This window comes from Ambystoma mexicanum, unplaced genomic scaffold (assembly GCF_040938575.1).
Source record: "Ambystoma mexicanum isolate Mex_15411 unplaced genomic scaffold, UKY_AmexF1_1 Mex_scaf41, whole genome shotgun sequence".
Lineage (NCBI taxonomy): Eukaryota > Metazoa > Chordata > Amphibia > Caudata > Ambystomatidae > Ambystoma > Ambystoma mexicanum.
The window spans coordinates 1229265-1253422 of record NW_027182457.1 but is presented as its reverse complement, the minus strand read 5'-3'; the positions used below and the strand labels follow the sequence as shown (position 1 = coordinate 1253422).

At 48.2% G+C, this 24158-nt stretch overlaps 1 protein-coding gene across 1 annotated transcript in view; it reads right to left on the bottom strand.

Annotated features, from left to right (window-relative positions):
- LOC138559125 (uncharacterized) overlaps positions 1-24158 on the bottom strand; it is a 283215-nt gene that overhangs the window by 222213 nt on the left and 36844 nt on the right. The window contains exon 2 of the mRNA XM_069642691.1: positions 11498-11839. Coding sequence (XP_069498792.1) covers positions 11498-11839 — 342 coding nt within the window. The remainder of the gene's footprint in view (positions 1-11497; positions 11840-24158) is intronic.

Sequence of the window (24158 nt, the reverse complement as noted above, 5' to 3'; positions counted from 1 at the left end):
AATGACATATCCTCTGAAAAGCAACAGGGGCCAAGAGACACAAAGAATTACTTGAGGCAATTTGTGTAAGCTCCAAGATATTGTCCAGGAATTGTACAACTGTGTATATCAGCTTATTGTTTTTGCCTTGGAGGAGTTTTAGCCATCTTGAATCGCCTTGTTCTTGTTGTTCTGAGATCTTGAATAGATCTCCAAAGAGGGTTCTCTTGTCCACTAGTGCAGGGCATATCACGATTAAATGCATGAGAGACTCTGTCATTTCTTTATTCTTACAAAAGCGGCAAAGGTTTTCCTCCTTTGTTATATTTTGAATTTGAGACAGTCTTTGTCTAGTAGGGAAGATGTTTAGTTGTAGTTTCATGAAGATGGTTCGAATGACTGGGTCTGGAAAAAGTTCCAAATAATGTGGGAGTTCATTCAGTGCTTGTATGTCAATTGGGCATTGTAAGTTCATTGAGTATGCTGCCTTTTCTGCTATTGTTCTAGAGCAATCATTGCGCTGAAGTTTGATCTTTGCAACCTGTGGTCGGTTTATTAACATTTCCTTCGTAATTTCTTCTTTTGTCAGTTGGTTAAGCAGCTCATTCTTCCCTGCTTTCAAGCTGGTATTATGCATTGCTTGTGGGGTTATTTTAAGTATTTGCGTCGCTGGAACTGTGTCTTCATTTATGATCTTACGAAGGAGATCAAACTGCTTCCAGCGTACTATTGATGCAAGTGATTGTAGGGCTACCTCAAAACGTATTCTGGGCATCGGGTAGTTCCTTGGAAGCTGGAAGATTTTGCGCCAGAACAATGCCTCTAGCTTTTGCCAGTTTTTTTATTGGCAATAATCATGGCATCGCTACCATAAGTGATGATTGAAATTACCTTTTGGCGGTAAAACGCTATGATCAGTTTTGCAGAGAACGTCCCATAGCGTCTATGCAGCATCACACCCTGCCCTGCCAGCAGTTGGATTTTTCCTTCAAGACTGGTCAACCAGGCTGTTTCTTCCTTTTGTTGGTTTAATAACACACCAGGATATTTGAACGAGGTAACCGTGTTCAGCACTTTGGTGTCCAGTGTGAAATTTGGTCTGTTTTGGCAAGACGACTTATGATAATTGGTTAATCCCATGATATTTTTAAAATATTTATCTGAAGTTCGTTATTGGTCATGTATGATTCTGTCATACGTAAATTCTCCTGTAGTCCAGATGGAGTTTTATCAAGGAGTACGATGTCGTCAGCATACATCAATTATGGAATCGGATTTGAATTTATCTTTGGTGGATTGAGATTTGCAGTGTCGATGTTCAGGGAGTAATCAGCAGTATACAGATTGTACAGGGTCGCTGCTAAAGGGCAACCCTGTTTTAGGCCGTTCCAGGTACTTATCGCCTCCGTAGTTGTACCTTCTTTTGTTAATCTAATCGAAACTGTTGTGTTGGAATATAATAGTTTGATAGGTTCGCTAATTTCCAGTGGCCAATTCCATTTAGCAAGTTTTTCCACAGGATGGACCTGTTTTTGGCATCGAAGGCCAGATGTAAGTCTATGAACGCTGCATAAATGGGCACGTTGTTTCTTATGGCTTGGTGTTTTAACAAGTTTAAAATTAGAAGGTTTACATTAGTTCCTACGTTTGGGGTAAAGCCGGTTTGTCGACTGTCCAAACGGTGAGAAGCTTTCGCCCATATGGTCAATTTTCATAGCAGATATGATGCAAACAATTTTCCCAATGGATCTAGCAAGGCAATAGGTCTGAATTTGGCCGGATTGTCTCTGTCGCCCTGTTTATAAATTGGAATCAGTACCGCTTTGGTCCAAGTAGTTGGTAGTAACCTGACTATATTTATTAGTGTTAATATGAGATCCATTAGGTTCGCCCAGGTCTCCGGATCACGCTTCAGGACAGCATTAGATAACACATCAGGTCCAGGTGCTCTGGAAGAATTTAGTTTGCCAATCATTCCTGCAAATATATGCTTTTCCCAGGAGATGGTCCATTGATTGGAGATTGTTGCTATCTTAATATTTTCGTTGCTATTCCGTGATTTGTAGAGATTAGAAACATGTGCGATCCAATTCTTTTGAGTGACATTAGATACCATTGCTTGTTGCTGCTGGGGATTGTTATTTAGCAGATCCCATAGAGATCTCAAGTTCTTATTTTTGAGTGTTTGTAACATAGCTTCGGCATCCGTTTGCTGCAGGGCCATCGCGTTCGATTTGTTCCAATTTCTGTATGCGTGTTTTGCTTTCCGGATATTTTCCAGGTTTCTCGGGTTTGGATCTTTTCTCCATTTATGCAGGTTTTGGCGCAACAATGTTCTTCTTTTTACTATTTCTTGGTTGTAGTAATGTTGGTAGATCGATTTCCCTTTGGGAGGTTTGTTTATTTGGAAAGGGAGAAGGACCCAATCATAATTTATTTTCTGATCATCTGGGAGTGGCGTTTGTTGGAAAACCTGCGGAATGGTGGCCAGCAGATCTTTGCTGATTCTTAATCTGGTGTTCCCACCCACAATTTCGATCCGGGGAGGCGGGGGCCATGGTGCAGGCTCTTCCTCTCCCGCAAATGCTATCGAGAGGATCGAGTGATCACTCTGATTAGTAGATATTATTTGGAATTCCAATAATATGCTGGTTATGGCTGGCGATAAATATATGTAGTCGATGATGGTTGTAGAATGTCGACCAGTCCAAGTCAGACAATCATTAAAAACAAGCTTACTTCTGCTATATCTCAGACTAAACTAAACTTGTATACATGTGTTACATTTTCTATCTAGCCAGCAAACATCTCCTGGTACCAAAAGATTACTCCTACACTGTAATATGGGTTAGAAGCAACTACCATTATGAAATGCAACTTTTTGAACAAACTTGAGGCCAAATATTGGTGTGCAATTCTAAATGTCCCACAGTGCATTCCGGGTTCTTGGTTGAGATACGAGTTAGGACTCACCTCTCTGCAAGCCAAATATCAATGGGAACTTTGTGCCCTACTTTGCAAATGCCTGACCTATTCCAAATTTGACTACTCCCTACTAACAATACTTGCCAACTATATGTTCACTTCTAAACATCACTTTGCACAAGGGTAATATAACTATGTTGTGGAAATAATGGCAACTGCTGACATTAACCTGGAAACTTTGATCAATGACCCAACAAAAGCTAAAAATAAAAGATATTCCTACAAGATTGGATTAACACACGATTGACTTGCTTAACCTATGAACATTTTGACCAGCGTCTTTTTGGTGAAAAGAAAATGGGGTCCATTGAACCGTACTTGTGTAAGGCCCCGAATCCCCAAATACTGTCTGCTATATTTCGGTTACAATTGAGTTTATGGCTAACCCGTGACCTAATGGCCCAAAGCAAACTGATCAGTCACAATGACATTTTTTGCGGATTCTGTGTTAATGTACCACACAAAGAAACATTAGAACATCTGATCACAGATTGCATAGCACTATCTGTGGAGAGAAACAAATTCTTTGCCGAAAAACATGGTCACAATTGCAAGCATCCCACCAGAACTCAGGTGGGCTACAATAGTCGCAACACCCACCATGAGCATACGCATAGCAACAACTTACTGTCTCAATGCTTTGCAACTACCAGATGGACATAAATGTTGCTGATCTGTTATTAATTTAGAATTTGAAAAATCATATTAGACTTGAAATTCTAGCCATACAACTAAGCTTCTAAAAGTCTTTGCTTGATTTGTCGTGTTGTATATTTTTATGTTCCTTTGCTGATATGTTGTTTCTTCTTCATCTTCATGTCTTTAATTACGTTTTCTAACCATTATTTTTCAAGTGTGTTCACAAATATGCTTGCACATGTTATTTGTCTGAAATCATGTTTTGGTTGTTTGAAACCTTGTTCTAAATTTGGATCTAACTCATCTTTCTAAACAATGAATTAATCATTAAATAGATTTTATGAATTTGATATAAAAAATATTGTAAAGTTGAGAAATCAGCTAAATCAATAAAAAAAGCTCTAGCGCCAGTGACTTTTGCAATACATCAAAGTGTATTGATTCAGAAGGCCTGATTTATCAAAAACAAATCACAAAGTTATGTTCCTCTTATAATTACTCAATTCAGGTGATTCCACCTGGATCCCCCTCAGCCGAGCTCAGGTCCCTTTTTATACCACAATTGTTACTTTAAATCCTCTTCTTCTGGGCTCAGATCCCCTTATCCAAAATTCAGAGAAATGTATTTCTCGGGTGACTCACGATTCACCTGGATCCCCTGGTTCACCTCAGATCCTTCTTCCTCTTCCTTCTTCCTCTTACACAATTAGTCTCCCTCTTAAACAATTAGCCTCCCTCTGCTGGACTCAGACCAATTGCAGTTCGTATTAGCTATTGAATACTTTTGAATGTGCACAGGGTTTAGCTTGACCCATTGCAGGACCACTTTGATTTCATAATTCACAATTTACATTTGCCACCTCACAGTTGGATACCTAACAGAGACCTTCCAATAAGCAACCATGTGGTGCTGGACCACTCTGTCTATGGAATCTATCTTGGCTTCAAAAGTTCAGTCACTCCTTCGATGTTAAATTACATTTGTGTTGCTCATCACATACGCTTCACACATTGCTCTCTTCAGATTTCTTCATACAATGTTGATGCTTGCAACCTTGTTTCTAACACAGACTAGTCTGCTATCCTTCTCCCAGACTCACTGGATCTGCTGACTTCACTGGCGCTGCTCTGTTGTGTGAGCCAAGGACAGTACCACAGTGGGAAACACTCCTCCCTGCCTTGGTACCTCCAACACCAATGCACATTTCTTCAGCTTTAATTCCAGTTCTTATGTTTTGTATTCTCAAAAGCTCATGAAAGTAGCATTTTTTTTCTCCAAAAAGGTCAAAGAAACTTCTTTCCTTGCAACCCTCCCTCATATTGCCATCTTTCTCCTCGTATTAATCTGGCATCTTGGAACTGCTGCTTCCTCATGTGTTTTGCATTTCTCAGAACGCGCTTTTGTGCTCTGCCTTTTATCCATGTGTGGGGAAGTGTGATGAAAGAAGTCATGTTTGTGTAATTATCAGTAATTGCCTGACTCTGCCTGACCATTGTGTTGGGACATGTCAGGTATACGGCTCGGGTGTTAGTCCATTTTCTCTCACAGTGAGCTGCCCATGAGAAAGTGTTTGTGTCATAAATGGGGAGGAGGGGTGAGTTAAACGTATCCTACCTGGTAGGATGGAGAAAAGGTGTTACAGGGAAGGGGATGCCACGTTTCACCGTCCAGAGTCCCACTCCATCTCCTCGAAGACCCCTCATCCAGGTGATCCTCCCGGACTGGTCCACCCCCAGGAACAGGATCAAAAAGCGATGGCCGCATCCTGGCCACTTGGATGACAGATCCCTGGGGACTGCGGTCCCTTTGCTTCAGATTGTGGATATGCAGTGGAGAGCACTTAAAGATGAAAAGGAGCTATGGGAAAAGAGGTGATGTGCCTCTCGCCCATAGATTTGCTGTGGAGAAAGGAGTTTTTGGGGAAGGCAGTGATGACTGTTGAGCTGCTTCATGCTGCTCTGTATTAACTACATTCCCCGTCACACACTTTTCTGTGACAAATCGCAGAATAGCTCTGGGAGGAATGGATTATACCAAATCTCTGGGAACAGATGAGCACATTTGTAGGGACTTGTATAGTTTGCAGTGAATTCAATCCTGGAAACACCATGAAGACGGTAAGAGAAGTTTTGCCCCGGCCTTCGGGCCATTTCGGGAGCTCCATATTGATTTTGTAGATATGGTACAACAGTGTAATCATTTTCGATACCTTATTCTAGTAGTCTGCCCATTTTCCCAATGGTTCGTAGTTGGTTCTGTGTACACCCTGATGCTACCTCGGCAGCAAAATTCTTGGTGAGGGAGGTATTTCGAAGGTGGGGATTTTGTGAGGTCCTAAATTCTGATAATGGGACCCACTTCTTTAATGTCTTGTTTTCAGAAATCACTTCGCTATTGGGGATCAAGCACACATTGTGGTCTGTGAACCACCATCAGGCCAAAGAAATTGTGTAGCATGTGAATGTGGTTCTTAAACTTTGTTTGTCAAAATTGTGTAGTGATTTAAGGAAGAACTGGTTGTACTGCTTGCCGTTGGCCTTGTTTTATTTGAGAAATCGGCCAGGAAAGGAGCACCATCTCAGTACACATGAGATTGTGACTTGGCATAGGTTACACACATCACTCTCACATGCATGCACAGCATCAGATCCACACAAGTCAGCAGAGATTCTTGGTGAGGAGTTTAGAGAATACCTTAGGGCTTTAGCCAAGAGTATCAGACTTTTATCTTCACAGGTTGTGTTCTTTCATCAACAGTCAATGGGAGAAAACCTCAAGGAACCGAAGATCTACAACAGCCACAGTTGCTCCTTGAGGACCTGATTTACGTCCGTTTCTTCATCAGACGCTGGAATGAGTGGCATTTCCATGGGCCACACTGAGGGATTTTCATGACTCTGACTGCTGTGAAGGTGGAGAGCAACAAGAGCTGGATTCACATCAGTGACTTACAAAGAGATTCTGGTGCCCTCCACTGGCACAGGAGCAAGAGCAGGCACACAGTTAAGTATGCCCTAAGGATGCAACGTTTGTTCCAGTAGAAAAGAGGGGGAGCGAACGTGAACTAGAGACTGTTATGGTAAATAAAAAGAAGAAACCTTGGATTTAAAATGTATACTTGGATTTTGGATTTTATGTTTTCATTGCTTTTTTGTTATTTGTTTAGGTGTGACAGACAATGGGCCTCATTACAACCTTTCCGGTCCAGTAACAATTGTAACTACAGTGCCGGTAGGCCACTGTTGTTACCGGACTGGCAAAGAACATGTTTGCGGGAAGAACAGCACCCACTCCCAGATTTTCATGGTAGCACCGGCACTGTTATTGACAGTGCCGGTGCTACCCTCATTCCCATTCCCATTGAGTCCTATGGGACTCAAATGGGACTGGAGATTAATGATTTTCCCACGCCTCACTTCTAGGAACACCAGGGTTGTAATCCCCCAGTGTTTCTGTGAAGCCAGGCGCCAGAAAAAATCACAACTCCGGCAGCAGCCTGCTGGTTTTACCGGCACGGCTACTGCCAGAGTTGTAAGGAGGCCCAATATGAATGTGAATACTTTTAACTTGTCTAGTAATCCTTCAAATCCTTCATGATTGATGGGAACACTATGAATGTCTCCAAAGAAGTAAAAACCCTGTGTGTCTGCCTGGACTCAGCACTAACCTTAACAAGCAGATTAATGCCACTGCATCTGTAGCAGCATACATCTCCAAACTCATCAACACTTGCAGACCTTTCCTGACAACAGACAGTTGCATTACACTTGCCAGAGCTCTTATCCTATCAGGATAGACTATTGCAATGCCCTCTACGCAGGTTCAAACAATCCCAACATCAAAAAACTTCAGGTGATTCAAAATAATGCTCAAAGAGCAGCTCTTAACGCCCCCCCATAAAAAACACATCTTTGCAGCCAGAACCTGATAGTGGGCTGAACTGTGTTAGACTCAAAGTTGCAGTGACAACATTAAGATGATTAAAAGCCAGAGGTCTTTTGTGAACAAACTTGTTACCAGCTATAGAGTGGTCCAGCGCCACGTGGGTGCCTATTCAAAGGTCTCTGTCTGGTACCCCTCTCCTGAACCAGGACAGTATTAAACTGAAACTACAAGTACCAAGAGGCCATAGAGAAGGCCGGCGTCAGGTGTTAAGGTGGTCATACAAGGGTCAAGACAAACCCCTTGTACAAATAGAAATTACTTGACACGTTGTAGAAATTGTAAACTGTGGAAATTGTGAACCCGACTGAGGAAATTGTGAAACTGGCATTTGCATTGGGCTAAGGGGAACGCCGTTCAAACTGTGATATTGTGAAGCATGCACTTGCCATAGAATTACAGAGTGACCCAGCGAGACGTTATATCCCTTTGGAAGCCTCTGTTTGAATTGGCAAGTACTTTGAAAGACTAAAAGGATCAGAGCCCGGCTGTGGGGGATCCTAGGATTAATAACAATCACCCCACATGAAGGTTATCAGAAGAAACTGTTTGTTGTTTTGGCATATCAGGCCCTCTAAAGAAAGAGACTTGCATGAGAAGATACTTGAACGCAGAAGGCCCTGATATAGAGAAAAGGAATGGTAAACTCATGCCAGAGAAATCCAGGAATGTGCTGTGCTCAAGATTCTCACCTTGTCCTGTGCTAAAAACGTGGGGAAGGGAGACACCAGCCAAAACATCCTGACTATCATTTGGTGAACACTTCTTTCTTTTATTGTGAAACATTATCTTACTACAGAGTGCTGTGGGGATTACATAGTATCCCCTGTGTCCAAATACTCACGTGGCAGTCAAATGCCACCCTTTCCTATTGAAATGGCCGGTGGCAGCAGTTTTATAATGAACTACCATGATTTTCCCCGACCACGAACACAGCGGGAGCCATGTTTTTCAATATGGCACCTGAGACCCCTCTGTAAAAACAGATCCCAGTCTTCTTTTTTCGCTGTTTCTTTTTGGCAAGGTCCTTCTGGTGTTTGTCTCTGTGAGCCAAATTAGGTTTGGTCCCTTTGTTCCTATGCCTTTGGTGGGCTTCATGGCTTAAGGCCGCCTCTGGCATCTGAGTGTCTGGGGTGGGCAGGAAGTGAGGGAGGTACCCGAAACTCCCTGTGCTTGGACTGCTAGGAGACCCAAATGTACTCTAGTGTGATTGGCTTGCTGACTGTCCGGCATGGATAGCCACCCTGCTGGGTGAGTGACAGCTAGGCTGGAATCAATGTGAGAAAACTGTTTAAAAGGCAAGTCTTTAGGATTGGAAGGCAGAGTCGAACACTGGAACAAAAGAACCGAAGAAGAGTTGGAAGAAGACGACTACTGCAACTCCTGGACCATTGGTTTGCCCGGTGAAGCCCTGCCGCAGGTCCAAATCACCACAGCTCCCTTCGATAGAGAAGCTCAATTTACATTTACCTTTACATTTATTTATTTATACCGCCCACAATTGACCCGCAGGCATGATGGCGCAACAAGACATACAACAAAAAAAGTCAAACAGTAACGAAAATAAACACAAAAAAGAACTGATAATGTCAATAATAATGAAGAATAAAGTGCTAGAAAAGAAACAGTCAAAGTGACCAAATCATACAGTTCAATTCAAAACAATATTCAACTTTGAAGACTGTGATAAATGGTTGAATCTGGTAATTCTATTTAAAAATGTAGGTAAACTACTCAGTCCACATCCCACCACTATACAATCCGTGTCATCCACATTACACCAGTTCTCATTATGGATTCTCCAAATGACTCTAACGTCTGAGTGTCTGATACAGTTAGGAGCCACTTTTATATTAAGACAGGTTTCTCTACATTGGTTATTATAATATTTATAGAATCCAGTATAAAGCTCCTTAAAATGGGATCGATGATTTTTGCCATTATTGTTTTTTTTAATTTGTGGATCCCTGTGGCATGTGGAGATCAGTGGTACCATAGGCTTGATGGTTGGAAGGGCACCCTCTCATGGAGCTTCCGGCCCAGGACTAATAGCAGAGGATACTACTTTCATCTGTGAGTTTGTCACTTGATGAATGGCAACTAGGGGCACTGTTTGAGTTCCTTGATGATATCCAGGATGTCCAAGGGGCTTTCCAATCCCATTGGCCTCATCATTTAAAAGATTCTGAGGCATAAACAGCCGAGACTCAGATACTTCAGACGCAATTTCGGTGCACAGATGCACACTAATTGTATCCAGGTGCAGAGCCTGAAAGATGTGGAAACGGAATGTTAGCTGTGGGGAGGGCCAATAGGAATCCGCCCTTCGAAGGACAAATTCATGTGAATAGGGCACAAGGTTTTGTGATGCCAATAAGCCAAGCGCCGATTAAGAGCACTACTGCCCTCACCCATGGAGCGGTCACCCCATTTGAACTACAAATAGACACATAGCCAAAGCAAATAAATCCCTGAAATTCAGACTCAAGAGCGCTGGGGCTCTAAGGAAAAAAGGGGCGATCCATGCCTGGAACGTTCTGTGATTCGGGCAAGAAAGAGAAGAGGTGATGCAAGTAAATTCAGTACAAGGTCGGAAGGGCAGCTTGTGTGCGCCACAGTGTCTGGTATAATGAGAAGGCCCATTGTCTTATCAAAGCAGAGTTGGCCTCACCAGTTTGTTTTGAATGTGTCTGGGTCGGAGGGGTGCACATCACGAACGGTCAGAATGTATTAGTGTATCTGTCGGCCAATCATATGCCAGGAGTCAATAGTGATGATGTAGTGGGTCGCGTGGAAAGGGGAATGGGTTTAGATGAGGTGTGGCAATCGGTCTAGGGAATAAAGGGGGGCATTAGCATGTTCGTGGGGCGTAGTTAGGTTCTACGGGACTATCTGAGACCTTTTTGCATGTAATAAAACCTTGTTTTCCCTTGCAAAGCCGTACAGTGGGTCATTGGCCTGTTGGAATATTTTAATCACACAGGTTTTGGTTCAAGTCTTTCTTTACCTATAAATTAACACCTCATTGGGAAAACTGCCACTGAACTCTGACCCTGCTGCATTAACTATAAATAATGGAATCTTAAACTCTTGCAATTACAGCGAATAACATGCTCTTGCCCCCCTGAATTAACTGGGAATAATGGCATTGTGCCGTGCTGCATGGACTGGGAATAATGAGATCATGCCCTCCTGCATTAACTGTGAATAACAGGGCCTTGCCCTCCTGCATTTACTGGGAATGGCGTGATATTGCCCTCCAGCTTTAAATGGAATAACAGGATCTTGCCATGCTGCATTAGTTGGGAAGAATGAGGACTTGCCCTGCTGCATTAAATTGGCATAATTAGAAGTGCCCCCTTAATGGCCAGTTAAAGAGTTTGTAAATACTAACAAGTCTCGCAAATGTTTCTGGCTGAAAGTTTTATCAAATCCATCATTTGCCCCTGTGCAGGAATAAGATAAAGGGGCTCAGAGGCCAGCACATGACTCGCCCAGGGCCTGCTGCCTCAACCTGCAGACCCTTTCAGAAGAAGTCTGCTCCACTGCAGTAAAAATTAAGACTCACACGCAGCTTTGCAGCTGCAAACTGGTATATAAGGCCTGCAATATACAGATATCTCTTTATTAGGGTGAATATGGTGACCAATGAACGCACAAGAGTCCATTATTCATTAAAAGGGCGTCTTACTGAATCACTATAAGACATGTTTAAGAATCAAAATTGTGGCTATTATGATGTTCCCATAATGCTCTTTGCTTTTATGCAAATTGATAGTATTGCGTTCCATGAAGAGACTATTGCTCAACCTGGCCAGGGCCACGCCCCTTGGCCCCGCCCCCTCCTTCCCACAGCCCCACCACTCCATAGAGGTGACTGTTCCCCAATACATGTTTTCCATTTCCAGCACTGATTTGCCCCTCATTTTCTCTCCGCTGAACCCCCTTTACCTTGCAGCTGCAGCAGGAAGCACTTGATCCTTGGCCTATGATCCGGGTCTCCTGTCCCCATGAGCAGAATGTAATCTCCCACCTGCTCCGGGGTGATGCGGGACAGCTCCAGGCTCCCGCCGGGGAGGACTCGGCAGTCCGGCATTTCCCAGCACGGAGTGGAGATACTCAGCTCCGACCCCATAGCCACAGTGCTGAAGCCTCTCCACTTCATCCAGTGATATCCACACCCCCGAGGGCAGAAAGGCCGGTCCGAGTCTGTGATCTGCAGCAGGGCCGGGCCCCCGGGGGCCACATATACAGCTGTGATTCCATTACACTCCTCATCTGCAGAGGAGGGACCTTCAGGAGACACAGAGAGGGAAAGAGAAGGAAAAACACATCAGACGTCACGTGATTACAATCCATATCCCTGAAATGTGTCTGTCCTTGAGCAGCAGCAGAGGAAGACTTCAGGGCTGAACAGAAAAAGTTATCATGAATAGCCCCAGGACTGCAGCCGCACACACATGTGCACACATGGCACTATTTACGTGTCACTATTTACATGTCACTGGAAGGGCATGGCGAGTAATGGGGGCCCTAAGAGGCTGAGGTACCCCCATTGCCTGAGCAGCCACAGCTTCCCTCCCTGGCTCCCATCCATGCCTCTGTGCAATGAGGGCCAGCATCTGAAAGATGCAATTATTAGCTTAATGCCTTGGGTGGCACAGCGCCCCCTGAGGCAGGAGGGTGTATGGCCAGGAGGGAAGTGCAAACAAGAGCGACTCTAGCACAACAATATCCCAAAATCACAAGCATCCATAGCATCATTCATTCACACATTAGTGCTACTTGGCATATACCTGTAATGCTCCCCCTTGAGGCCAGTTGTGGAAGTGCAGAAAAGGAACTAGTGGTACTCTGCAGCCAAGAAGCAGGGATTGGGATGGCTGGAGTGATGGGAGTGAGGTGGGCAGGGGATTAACCTATGGTTTGCCATCCTCATTCATACATCAGTGCTACTTGGCATCTACCTGTAATTCCCCCCTTGCGGCCAGTGGTGGAAGTGCAGAAAGGGAACTAGTGGTACTCTGCAGCCAAGAAGCAGGGAGTGGCATAGCAAGAGCAGTGGGAGTGAGGTGGAGGAGGGGCTTAACCTATGGTTTGCAACCCTCATTCATACATCAGTGCTACCTAGCATCTACCTGTAATGCCCCCCTTGAGGCCAGTGCTGGAAGTGCAGAAAGGGAACTACGGTACTCTGCGGCCAAGAAGCAGGGAGTGGGATGGCTGGAGTGATGGGGGAGGCGGGGGAGCATGAGGGCAGGACGGGGCTTAACCTATCATTTGTCATCTTCATTCATACATCAGTGCTTCCTGGCATCTACCTGTAATACTCCCCCTTGAGGCCAGTGATGGAAGTGCAGAAAGGGAACTAGTTGTACTATACAGCCAAGAAGCAGGGATTGGGATGGCAGGAGCAGTGGGAGTGAGGTGGGCAGGGGATTAACCTATGGCTTGCCATCCTCATTCATACATCAGTGCTACTTGGCATCCACCTGTAATGCCCCCTCTTGAGGCCAGTGCTGGAAGTGCAGAAAGGGAACTACGGGTACTCTGCGGCCAAGAAGCAGGGAGTTGGATGGCTGGAGTGATGGGGGAGAGGTGGTGGAGCGTGAGGACAGGACGGGGCTTAACCTATGGTTTGACATCTTCATCTGACTCTTCTTGCATTGTGCATAGTAGACATTACCTGGAATAACACAAGCATTGACAAGCCAATAGTTTTGACATTTGTAGTTGTTTATTGCATTTTATATTTAGCATGGAGGGACGGAGGAAGAATAACAGCACAGGGAGGAAAAAGGTACAACATGGGAGAATGAAGGGCAGCGCCGATGTGTGAGGGAAGCAATGTGGGGGAGGAATAAAAAATACATGGCAACAGAAGGCAGAATGAAAAAAAAAAACAATACATGAAAGGTAGGCCAGCAAGAGTACAACGGAACATCGTACAACATTTGAAGGATAGATTGACAGAGCAAAGGAGGACGGAGTTACAGCGCTTTGGTGGCAGTTGTCCTAGGTTGTAGTTTTGATCTTTATGTGATTTCTCACAAAGACGCCTGTATGTTATGAGTGGAACTGTAACTATCCAATGAACTACAACCTGAAGATATCCTCACAATTTATTTATTTAGCAATTTATATAGCACACTAAGCCCAAAGGCATCTAGGCGCTTTTCTTGACAGAAAACAAGCATAGTGAGTTGCAAAGGTGACAAGGTTGCAAGAGTGTTCTCGTCATTAATGCAGTCCTATATACAACTTAGTGATCATGACAAGTCCAGATATTCTAGTCATTAAATGCAGTACAATACAATCATGCAGTACAATACAACACTTTGTGATCGTGACAAGTCAAGTTACAAGTTACAGGTTACTATGGAGATAACGGTAGATACAATGGTTACATTGTTAGTCAGGAGCATCAAGGGGTAGGTTGTCGTCTGTGGAACAGAGTGCAGTTACAGTGTGTGGGATGAGCGTTGAGGTTATTTGAGTAATTCCTGAGTAAAGGAGCCGTGTTTTGAGGGGCTTGCGGAAGGTCTAATAGGGACTTTCAGACCTTAATGTTACTGGTAGGTTGTTCCATTGCTTAGTAGCCACCACAGGGAAGCTACTGCCACCGGCGTTCTGAAGGTTGAATCATGGTATGGAGAGGCAATGTGGCGCGTAGGTTGAGCGCGTGGGCCTGATGGGGTGATTGGGTATGAATTTATCTGTGAGATATTTAGGTGCTAGCTTGTGTAGCCATTTGTGTGTCATGGCAAGTGTTTTAAATAGGATGCGCTAATGGATGGGTAGCCAGTGAGTGTTCCTTCTGGGCGCTGAGATGTGGCACTTTTTAGGTATATTCAGTGCTGCTCTCAGTGCGTGGTTTTGGATCACCTGTAGTTTATTGATATTCTGGACCATGGTGCCGGCATACATAGCAGTGCAATAGTCTAGTCTAGTCGATATGAGGGCTCTAGCTAGGATAATGCAGCTGTCAGGTGATAAGAATGGTCTACAGGCATTAATGAGCTTAGATATGTAACTGCGGCTGATGCAGTGGCGTTAACTTGTCGAGTTAAGGTGGAGTCCAAGTAAAAACCAAGGGTTTTCACTTCTTTCAACAGCTTGATAGTGTTGCCATCTATGTTAAATGATTCAAAGGAGATAGATAGTTTATTGAGACAGTGTTGGGATCCTATGAGGACGAGTTCTGTTTTATCATCGTTGAGGCACAACCCATGTATGGCCATCTAGGCCTGGATGGTTTGATAGATTTTGTTCAGGGATTCAGAGCCAATGTCGTGGGAGGCGGTGATGAGTAAGAGGATTTGGGTGTCATCTGCATAATTAGTGTAGGTGACACCCAGTTTGTCAAGTCGGTCAGATAATTGCTTTGTGAATATGTTGTATAGAGTCGGGAAGAAACACAAACCTTGAAGTACTCCATACGTGACCGGGGCAGGTACAGCCGCAGAGAGCGGTGAGAAAACTCTCATAGTGCTATTCGTTAGGTAGGATTGTATCCAATGGATAGCTTTGAGTGAGAAGTGGGGTGATGAACACTGCAGAGAGGTCTAACAAGAGGAGGAGAGCTAGGTTCCCATTATTTTTCAGCTCATCCATTTGTATTTTAAGGTCAAGTAGTGCTGTTCCCGTCCCGTGTCTTGGGCTAAAGCCAGATTGTGGAGTGTCGAGGAGATTATTAGTTTCTAGATGGTTTTGAATCTGTAGATAAGCTGCTCTATCCTCAATATTTAAGAGAAATGGTACTGTGGTTATGAGTCAGTAGTTGGTCAGTGTATTGGAGTCTAGTGTAGGTTTTTTAAGAGCAGAAGGACCCAAGCATCTTTGAGATTCGATGGGACAGTGCCACTTTCGGATGTGTTGATTATTCCAGTGATGTAGGCGGGCAGTTCAGATGCACAGTCTTTAATCAGTGAGGCTGGACAGATGTCACCCTGATATCTTGAGGGTTTGAGGCTGGCAATGATTTTTTCAGTTTCAATGTTAGAGATGCGTGAGAATTCGAATAGCACATCTAATTTGCAAGAGATGGGGCTAGGTATCGTTTGGGCAGGTTTGAGGCTGATGTTATTGTTTTCTATTTTAGTTTGCAGAAGGACCATTTTGTCATTTAGGGCTTTTTTGAATACCACCCAGTGGAGATATACGTTATAGACCCGACTATTTGATGCCCATGTATACATTTTCATCTTCCCCTCTGCTAGGGACTTACGCCCTACTAGTGCCTGTACATATGTTGTCCCCCGTGCAATTTGAATATATTTTGCCTCTATGTAATCCGTAACTGACTGTCAATGCCCTGTATATAATTTTCTCTGCATGTAATCTGCAACCTGTACTTAAACCTTGCATATCCTGTACTGCTGCGCCCGGCTACCTTCGGATTTGGTGCGCATTATAAGTGAATTAAACAAACAAACAAACAAAAACAAACAAACCGGAGCACCAGCTCTCGTCTTTGATGCAGATTTCTCGTGGTGTGACTGAGAACTCAAGTTCTCTCAGGATGGCGAAGAGTTCCTTGGACTCTGGTTTAGCATTTGCGATTCTCTTGTTGTACGTGGCCCTTTTAGTGTGAAGGATTGCCTGATTGTAGTTTTTTAGGCTTTGGAAAAGCTCTTTTGTCACGTAAAGTCGGGAATTCTTTCCACTTGGATTCCGCTGTTCTTTTCATATTTCGCAGGGCTTTTAGGTTAGGTGTGTACCAAGTGTTGAGGTGGGCTAGTGGTTTAGCTTTACATAGAGCAAGAGGCACTACTTTGTCAATAGCTGTTTGAAGAGTTTGATTGTAAAGGTCCACCAAGTCTGAAGAGTCTTCAGTTTGCAGGTTATGGATTGCTGTGATGGAGTGAAGCAGAGGGAGGATATTGTTTACTTTAATACTACGTGAGTTTCTGAATGGTGCAGCGGGAGCCTGCGATGGAGTGGAATCAACTCCTGAGTTCTTAGCTATGTTAAAAGTGATTATTGATTTTTAAATGTTTTATTGGCATATTGGTAAAAGACATTCACGTTACAAGAGGTTCATTATGCAGCAGTACCAGTTTTAAATAATAATCATCAAACAAACAAAAAACAAACAAACAAAACAAGCGAGTCTCATTACAGTCTTGGCATGTGAAACATGAGAACAAGTGGATGTTGCCTCATCCGGGGTGCCGTTCTTGCCCTTCTTGTGGGCAACCCCTCCAGTTCACGCATGGTGGGGGTGGGCCCTTTGCCACCCAGGCGTGGGGGTAGTGCTCATCATGGTGTGCAGTTCGTTCATGGAAGCTTGTCGTCGGAAGGGTGAAACATTTCCCATACTAGTGCTTTCCAGGCAGCCCATTTGTCACTACCATCCAGCTCTGATCTGCTTATCGCCTCCGCCCATACCTTCATCTCAGCCTCCGCCCACCTCTTGAATTCCCTATGCCAATGTTGGTACCGTGGCCCCCCAGCCCTCTTCCATGATATGGCAATGGTTCTCTTGGCCAGGATGCATGTGAGGTCCATGAATTTATGCTCATGCTTATGTTTGCTATCCTGGGGTAAGCACCAAGCAGGCACTCTTTTGGTGACCACTCATACCGGGCGATGCCAGCAGCTCTACAGGCTTGTTCTATCCGCACCCAAAGATCCCTTGCCTGTTCGCAGCCCCAAAACATATGTATCATGTCTGTCTCCTCCCTACCGCACCATGGGCAAACCGAGCTGGCGCTCCTGTTGAAGGTGGCTATTCTGTGTGGGGTCATGTAGGTGCGGTACAGCACGTTTAGTTGTATTAGTTTGAACCAATGGTTCTGTGAGACTGCTTTGGGGTAAATCAGTGCCCTCTCCCAATCCCGTTCTGTTAGTGTCATGCCCAGGTCTGCCTCCCATTGTTATTTCAATGCTGCACTCTTGGGGTTGGGCGTGGTTTGATCAAGACCTACAAGACCTAAAATCACTTAAAAGACAAGCGCTAAAAAAATGGCAATCAAGCCCTTCCGCCCCTTCACGCGATTCCTACCTAACGATTGTCAAACAATACAAAAATGCCATAGCTAAAGCAAAAGCAGCCACATACAATACTAGAATCGACAATGCCCAATCGCACTCAAAAGAGCTATTTGCCATCTTCAACGAGCTGGTCGTACCTCCCACATCCAAACATCAAAGACGAGAAATGGTGTAATGACATCCAGAAAGCCATGCTTGACAAACTAGATTTACTCCAAAAGAAAATCAAAACCAACCTTGACAATCTACCCAAGCCCCCTCACAAAACGCTAGCCACCCCGAACTCTAAGGGGGTAATTCATAGAATTCAGCGCACAAGTGGCGCACGCGGCTGGCGCACAGTGTGCGCGTGCGAATCCCTGCCCCAGCCCCGTGCGCTGAAATCCATTTCCGCGCACAGCGTATTCATGGATTCCAGCCACCAAAACCAGCCGTGGCGCACAGTGGCGCAGCGACCCTGCAGCAGCGCCAGTTACGCCCCCAAGAACGCCTCCCGCGCAGGGAAAAGCCATCAACATACCCAATCCAGCGCAAAGGGCTGCGCTAACCCTGTACCAGCACAGCAAGCGGGCTAAGTGTATCACTGGGGTGCGCGGGAAGTACCTCACGCGATTGGCCCCGTGCGAGCGGGGTACGCGTATTTCAGGGGTGCGCGGGAAGTTCGACACGCGATTCCATCAGGGTACGTGTATTTCGGGGTGCGCGTGAAGTTCCACACGCGATATCAGCAGGGTACGTGTATTTCAGGGTGCAGGGGAAGTTACACACGCGATATCAGCAGGGTACGTGTATTTCAGGGTGCATGGGAAGTTACACACGCGATTCCAGCACGGTACGTGTATTTTGGGGTGCGCGTGAAGTTCCACACGCGAATGGCCTGGGCGCGTGTATTTCAGGGGTGCGCGGAAAGTTTTACACGCGATTTCAGCAGGGTACGTGTATTTCAGGGGTGCCGGGGAGTCCTACATGCGATTTGACAGTGTGGGTCCTCCCAGGTGTTCCCTGTACACCCTCCACGGCCCGTGCAGGCAACCCACACCACAGAGGACTACCCTGCATCCCTGGTCATGTCCCGCAGGCAGCCCACCCAACATGGGCATGCCCCCCAGCAAAGGCACATGTCTCCTTGAACTAATGAACACCAACTCATGTCCCCTTGCACCCCCACCCCCAGCACTGTGGGGCACCTGCCAGCAGGCCCCCACCCATGTCCAACTCATGTCCCCTTGCACCCCCACCCCCCAGCACTGTGGGGCACCTGCCAGCAGGCCCCCACCCATGTCCAACTCATGTCCCCTTGCACCCCCACCCCCAGCACTGTGGGGCACCTGCCAGCAGGCCCCCACCCATGTCCAACTCATGTCCCCTTGCACCCCCACCCCCCAGCACTGTGGGGCACCTGCCAGCAGGCCCCCACCCATGTCCAACTCATGTCCCCCACCACCCCCACCCCCCAGCACTGTGGGGCACCTGCCAGCAGGCCCCCACCCATGTCCAACTCATGTCCCCCACCACCCCCACCCCCCAGCACTGTGGGGCACCTGCCAGCAGGCCCCCACCCATGTCCAACTCATGTCCCCTTGCACCCCCACCCCCAGCACTGTGGGGCACCTGCCAGCAGGCCCCCACCCATGTCCAACTCATGTTCCCCACCACCCCCACCCCCCAGCACTGTGGGGCACCTGCCAGCAGGCCCCCACCCATGTCCAACTCATGTCTCCTTGCACCCCCACCCCCCAGCACTGTGGGGCACCTGCCAGAAGGCCCCCACCCATGTCCAACTCATGTCCCCCACCACCCCCACCCCCCAGCACTGTCGGGCACCTGCCAGCAGGCCCCCACCCATGTCCAACTCATGTCCCCCACCACCCCCACCCCCAGCACTGTGGGGCACCTGCCAGCAGGCCCCCACCCATGTCCAACTCATGTCCCCCTGCACCCCCACCCCCCAGCACTGTGGGGCACCTGCCAGCAGGCCCCCACCCATGTCCAACTCATGTCCCCTTGCACCCCCACCCCCCAGCACTGTGGGGCACCTGCCAGCAGGCCCCCACCCATGTCCAACTCATGTCCCCTTGCACCCCCACCCCCCAGCATTGTGGGGCACCTGCCAGCAGGCCCCCACCCATGTCCAACTCATGTCCCCTTGCACCCCCACCCCCCAGCACTGTGGGGCACCTGCCAGCAGGCCCCCACCCATGTCCAACTCATGTCCCCTTGCACCCCCACCACCTTCAGGCATTGCAGGGCACCCTCCACCAGGCCCTCGCCCATGTCCCATCCATGCCCCCCTGCACCTGGGTCCCAACAATCCCCAATCATCTCTGTAATGGCCATCCTCCCCTGCCAAAAGGCCCAACCAACTATCACATCCACCCACATATCAAAGGCAATTACATGTTACACACCCAATGTAAATAATGCAAATGAACACATGTCTGTCACACACAATGGCTGCAAGTGAATGTTAAAACACCCAACATGACATGCATGAAAGTAATGAGATGATACGACACATTGAAGGATGAAAATAAAAATGTATTGAAAATCAACTAGAATGGAAATGAAATGAGAAAAACCACAAAGCAAAACAACAAAAAGATGAATGTCCATGAAAAAAATCCAAAAAATCAAAAAATCCATAGAAGAACTATTTACAAGACAATCCCGAGTCCATGAGCCCAACCAAATGAAACCTAACTATGTCAACTAACTAAAAACTGAACTATGTACAAAAAAGTGGCGCATCGTCCAATCGCAACCAAATAAAAAAAAATAATTTAAAGGAAACCTACCACTAACTATATAACTATATACAAAGGCAGCGGGCTAGTCCGACGGCTCACTGGTTGTTGTCATGGGCCAGGGCATCATCGAACTCCCGTTCAATGGTTTGGAGGCGGGCATGTTCCCTGGGCCCGAGGTCCCGCAGGGATAATGCAGTGTCCAGCTCCAACTCCCTGCGAAGACCCCCGAGGCACTCAGCCCGCCTCAGCGCCCTCCGCATGGAGTCCTCCGCCCTGACCATTGTGAGCCGTTCCTCCTCTGCCCGCTGCCGCTCCGCACCTATCTGCTGGCACAAACGCTCCCACACGGAAGCAACTCCCATTCCAGGGTTCTCCTGCCCTCCGGCCGATGCCTGCACCCCTGATGTTGATGGCCCCGAGCCATGATGCCTCCCACGTTGAGCCTGCTGCTGCCTCCGACGCAACTGCCTGTGCCAGCACGACGGCATCCAGGCTGATGGAAACCACCGACGCCGTTGTGCACGTGCCCTGCCCGATGATGCCGTCACATCCTCCATCTGCTGGGGTCCAGTTGCTGGTGTGTCCACCCCTGCTGGACCTCTGACTCCCGACTGTGGCAGGGATGGGATCTCCACCGAGCTGGCTGCATTGGTCAGGGCAGGTCCACAGGGGGCCCTGGTGGCATCTGGGCCGGAAGACGGCAAGGAGAACGACTGGCGTATAGTCTCCACAGAGGAGGAGAGGGCCGCCAGATTGGCCGACACATGCAGGAAACCCCCCAGCATGGACGATCCCAATTGGGCCACATCGGCACGGTGCTCTTCGTGATGACGTGCGTGCTCCTCCTGGGAAGCACGCACGGCATCACGAATCACAGCCGTGCACATCGCGACCCCAATCAGGACCTTCTCCATACGGCCAGGGGTCCCCTCGTCCGCAGGTGGAGGGGAGTCAGATGACATGGACATCCCCTCTACCTGCGGACGGGCCTGGGACGGGGCATCCCTGCTGGTGCATGGTGGTGCACCCACAGGGTCAGGGACAGCGACATGCACAGGCCCCTCCACGGTGACCTGTGCTGCCTCCTGCCCCTGGACTGCACCACTTGCACCAGCAGGGATGCCCCCACCAGGCCCCATGTGCGCCTCAGTGGCGGCCTCCTCCTCCTCTGTGGAAACCACCAACCTGGATGGCTCCTCACCGTCTTCCGCCGTAGCAGGCCCCTGTGGGGGCTCACCCACCCCTTCCGCTGCAGCTGTGGGGGCATCCCCGCCGCCTTGCTCCACAGCGCCGTCTCCGCCCTCTTCTTCACTAGCCGCTGCGTAGAGGGAGACATAGAACACAAGCATCAGGGTACTGTACAATGGTCCCCTAGACAGGAAGCAATAGCAGATGAGTGCCACTGTCAAAGTACACTTCCATCATGTCCCTCCACAACACATGTGTCAGTCCAGGCAAAACACACACAGTGACAGTCATGGTGCATGCCATGGACATTTCCATACATGTCCAATGGACTCTCGAAACATACAATGTAATGGTACTCACATGCATCATGGGTCATGCCTATCACATGCACACACTTCACCTCAGTCACATCCATCTGGCCCCGTACACCCCAATCACAGTGGATACAAGGATGACTAGGCTGCATCAGTGAATCTGTACATTGTCACAGACATGTGTCATGCATCCATGGCATTCACAAGTCACAGACACGCAGGTCAGGCACACAGACATGGATACCATTTATGTACCTGGCATCAGCAACCATCCCTCACCCCCACCCATGTCCAGGAAAGAGACTGCCATGCTCTCATGTGTACAATCTGCATAGGGCTCCCCATGTCGCATTTAAACACATGCAACGACCGTGCGGTTCACACATTGCTGATCGCACATGCATTACCATGATGTCCCTGCACACATACATGATGCGTACATGGCCTATGTCACACATACAGGCAAGTATCAGACAACCAGCACACTGCAACATGCCCTGTCTCACACAGCAATGCTTGGCCACTTACCGCTCAACTCCAGACGGGTCTCCCTCTCAAGGACCTGGGCGTGGAATGCTGGGTGTACGCGTTCCAGGACCCTCATCTGGATGGAACTCATGCGGCCCCGGCCCCCCTCCACGAGGCGCCGGGCCTTTATGAGGGTCCTGGACCTCAAGTCTTCCCAGCGCTTCTTGACCTTCTGGATGGTGCGGGTTGCCACCCCCTCCGCGTTGATGGCAACCACACAGTTGGCCCAGATCCTCTCCCGTCCTTCCTTGTTGGCGCGGGACGATCCGAAGAGGGCATCATACTGCCCCAGGACTTGCTCCACCAGGACACCAACTTCGGTGGCAGTGAAGCTGGTGCCCCTCTGCCCCTCTGGCCGGGGGTTGCCACTGGTGCCAGATGTTGATGTGCCCGACATGGCAACCCCAGGGGCAGGAGTGGGTGGGCAACTGGGTCCTGGGGCTGGGCTGTGGAGCGATGTTATCCGAGTCGGGGGTCTTCTGTTCCAGCAGGGGTGGACACAGCAACTGGACACCTGCAGATGGCTGATGTGCAGGCACCAAATGGCAGGGCACGGTGGCAGCAGGCAGGCAGGCAGGCAGACAGCAGCAGATGGCACGTGGGAGGCTGCTCGGGGCACTGGGGGGCAGTAATTCGGCCTTCTGGGCAGGAGCGTGGTCTTCCGTGTGTTTTTGCGTGGCCAGCTTGATACAGAGTGATTTGGCACGTGAAAATCCTGCACGTCAGCGTGAAAGTCGAGGAAAGGCCCTTAGCGCGTAAGCGCGTCAGCACGCGTACGCGATTTCATTGGACCAAAGGCCCTTACAGCGTAAGCGCGTCTGTGACGTTTTGCGCACGGGCGTTGCCCTGGCAGGGCTTGGAGATCCCGCGTGCCTTTATGTTCTGTACGTGCTTTTCGTGCGGTGCGTGTGTTTTCCATCCGTTGGGGTTCACACGCTATTACTTCACAGCGGGTATTGGCTACGCGTTCTTCTACACGCAAGGCAGACGGTGAGTGGTACCCCGCTCCCCCAGGCCCGATCGCGTGAGAAACTTCACGCGAACCCATGAAATACACGTAGCCCGCTCCCCCAGGCCCGATCGCGTGAAAAACTTCACGCGAACCCCTGAAATACACGTAGCCCGCTCCCCCAGGCCCGATCGCGTGAAAAACTTCACGCGAACCCCTGAAATACACGTAGCCCGCTCCCCCAGGCCCGATCGCGTGAAAAACTTCACGCGAACCCCTGAAATACACGTAGCCCGCTCCCCCAGGCCCGATCGCGTGAAAAAGTTCACGCGAACCCCTGTAATACACGTAGCCCGCTCCCCCAGGCCTGATCGCGTGAGAAACTTCCCGCGAACCCCTGAAATACACGTAGTCCGCTCCCCCAGGCCCGATCGCGTGAAAAAGTTCACGCGAACCCCTGAAATACACGTAGCCCGCTCCCCCAGGCCCGATCGCGTGAAAAAGTTCACGCGAACCCCTGAAATACACGTAGCCCGCTCCCCCAGGCCCGATCGCGTGAGAAACTTCACGCGAACCCCTGAAATACACGTAGCCCGCTCCCCCAGGCCCGATCGCGTGAAAAAGTTCACGCGAACCCCTGAAATACACGTAGCCCGCTCCCCCAGGCCCGATCGCGTGAAAAACTTCACGCGAACCCCCGATATACACGTGCCCCGCTCGCACAGGCCCAATTGCTGTATGTTGCCACTTTTGTAATGCGCAGGGACTCTACCGCCTGCCTTCGTGTGGCGGACGTGTTTCGGCTTGTGCGTGTCTTTCGCTGTGCGTGGCTTTGCCCTATTCGATTCCATGAATACGTGTGGTTCGGGTGCGTGTGGGCGTTCCGTCTG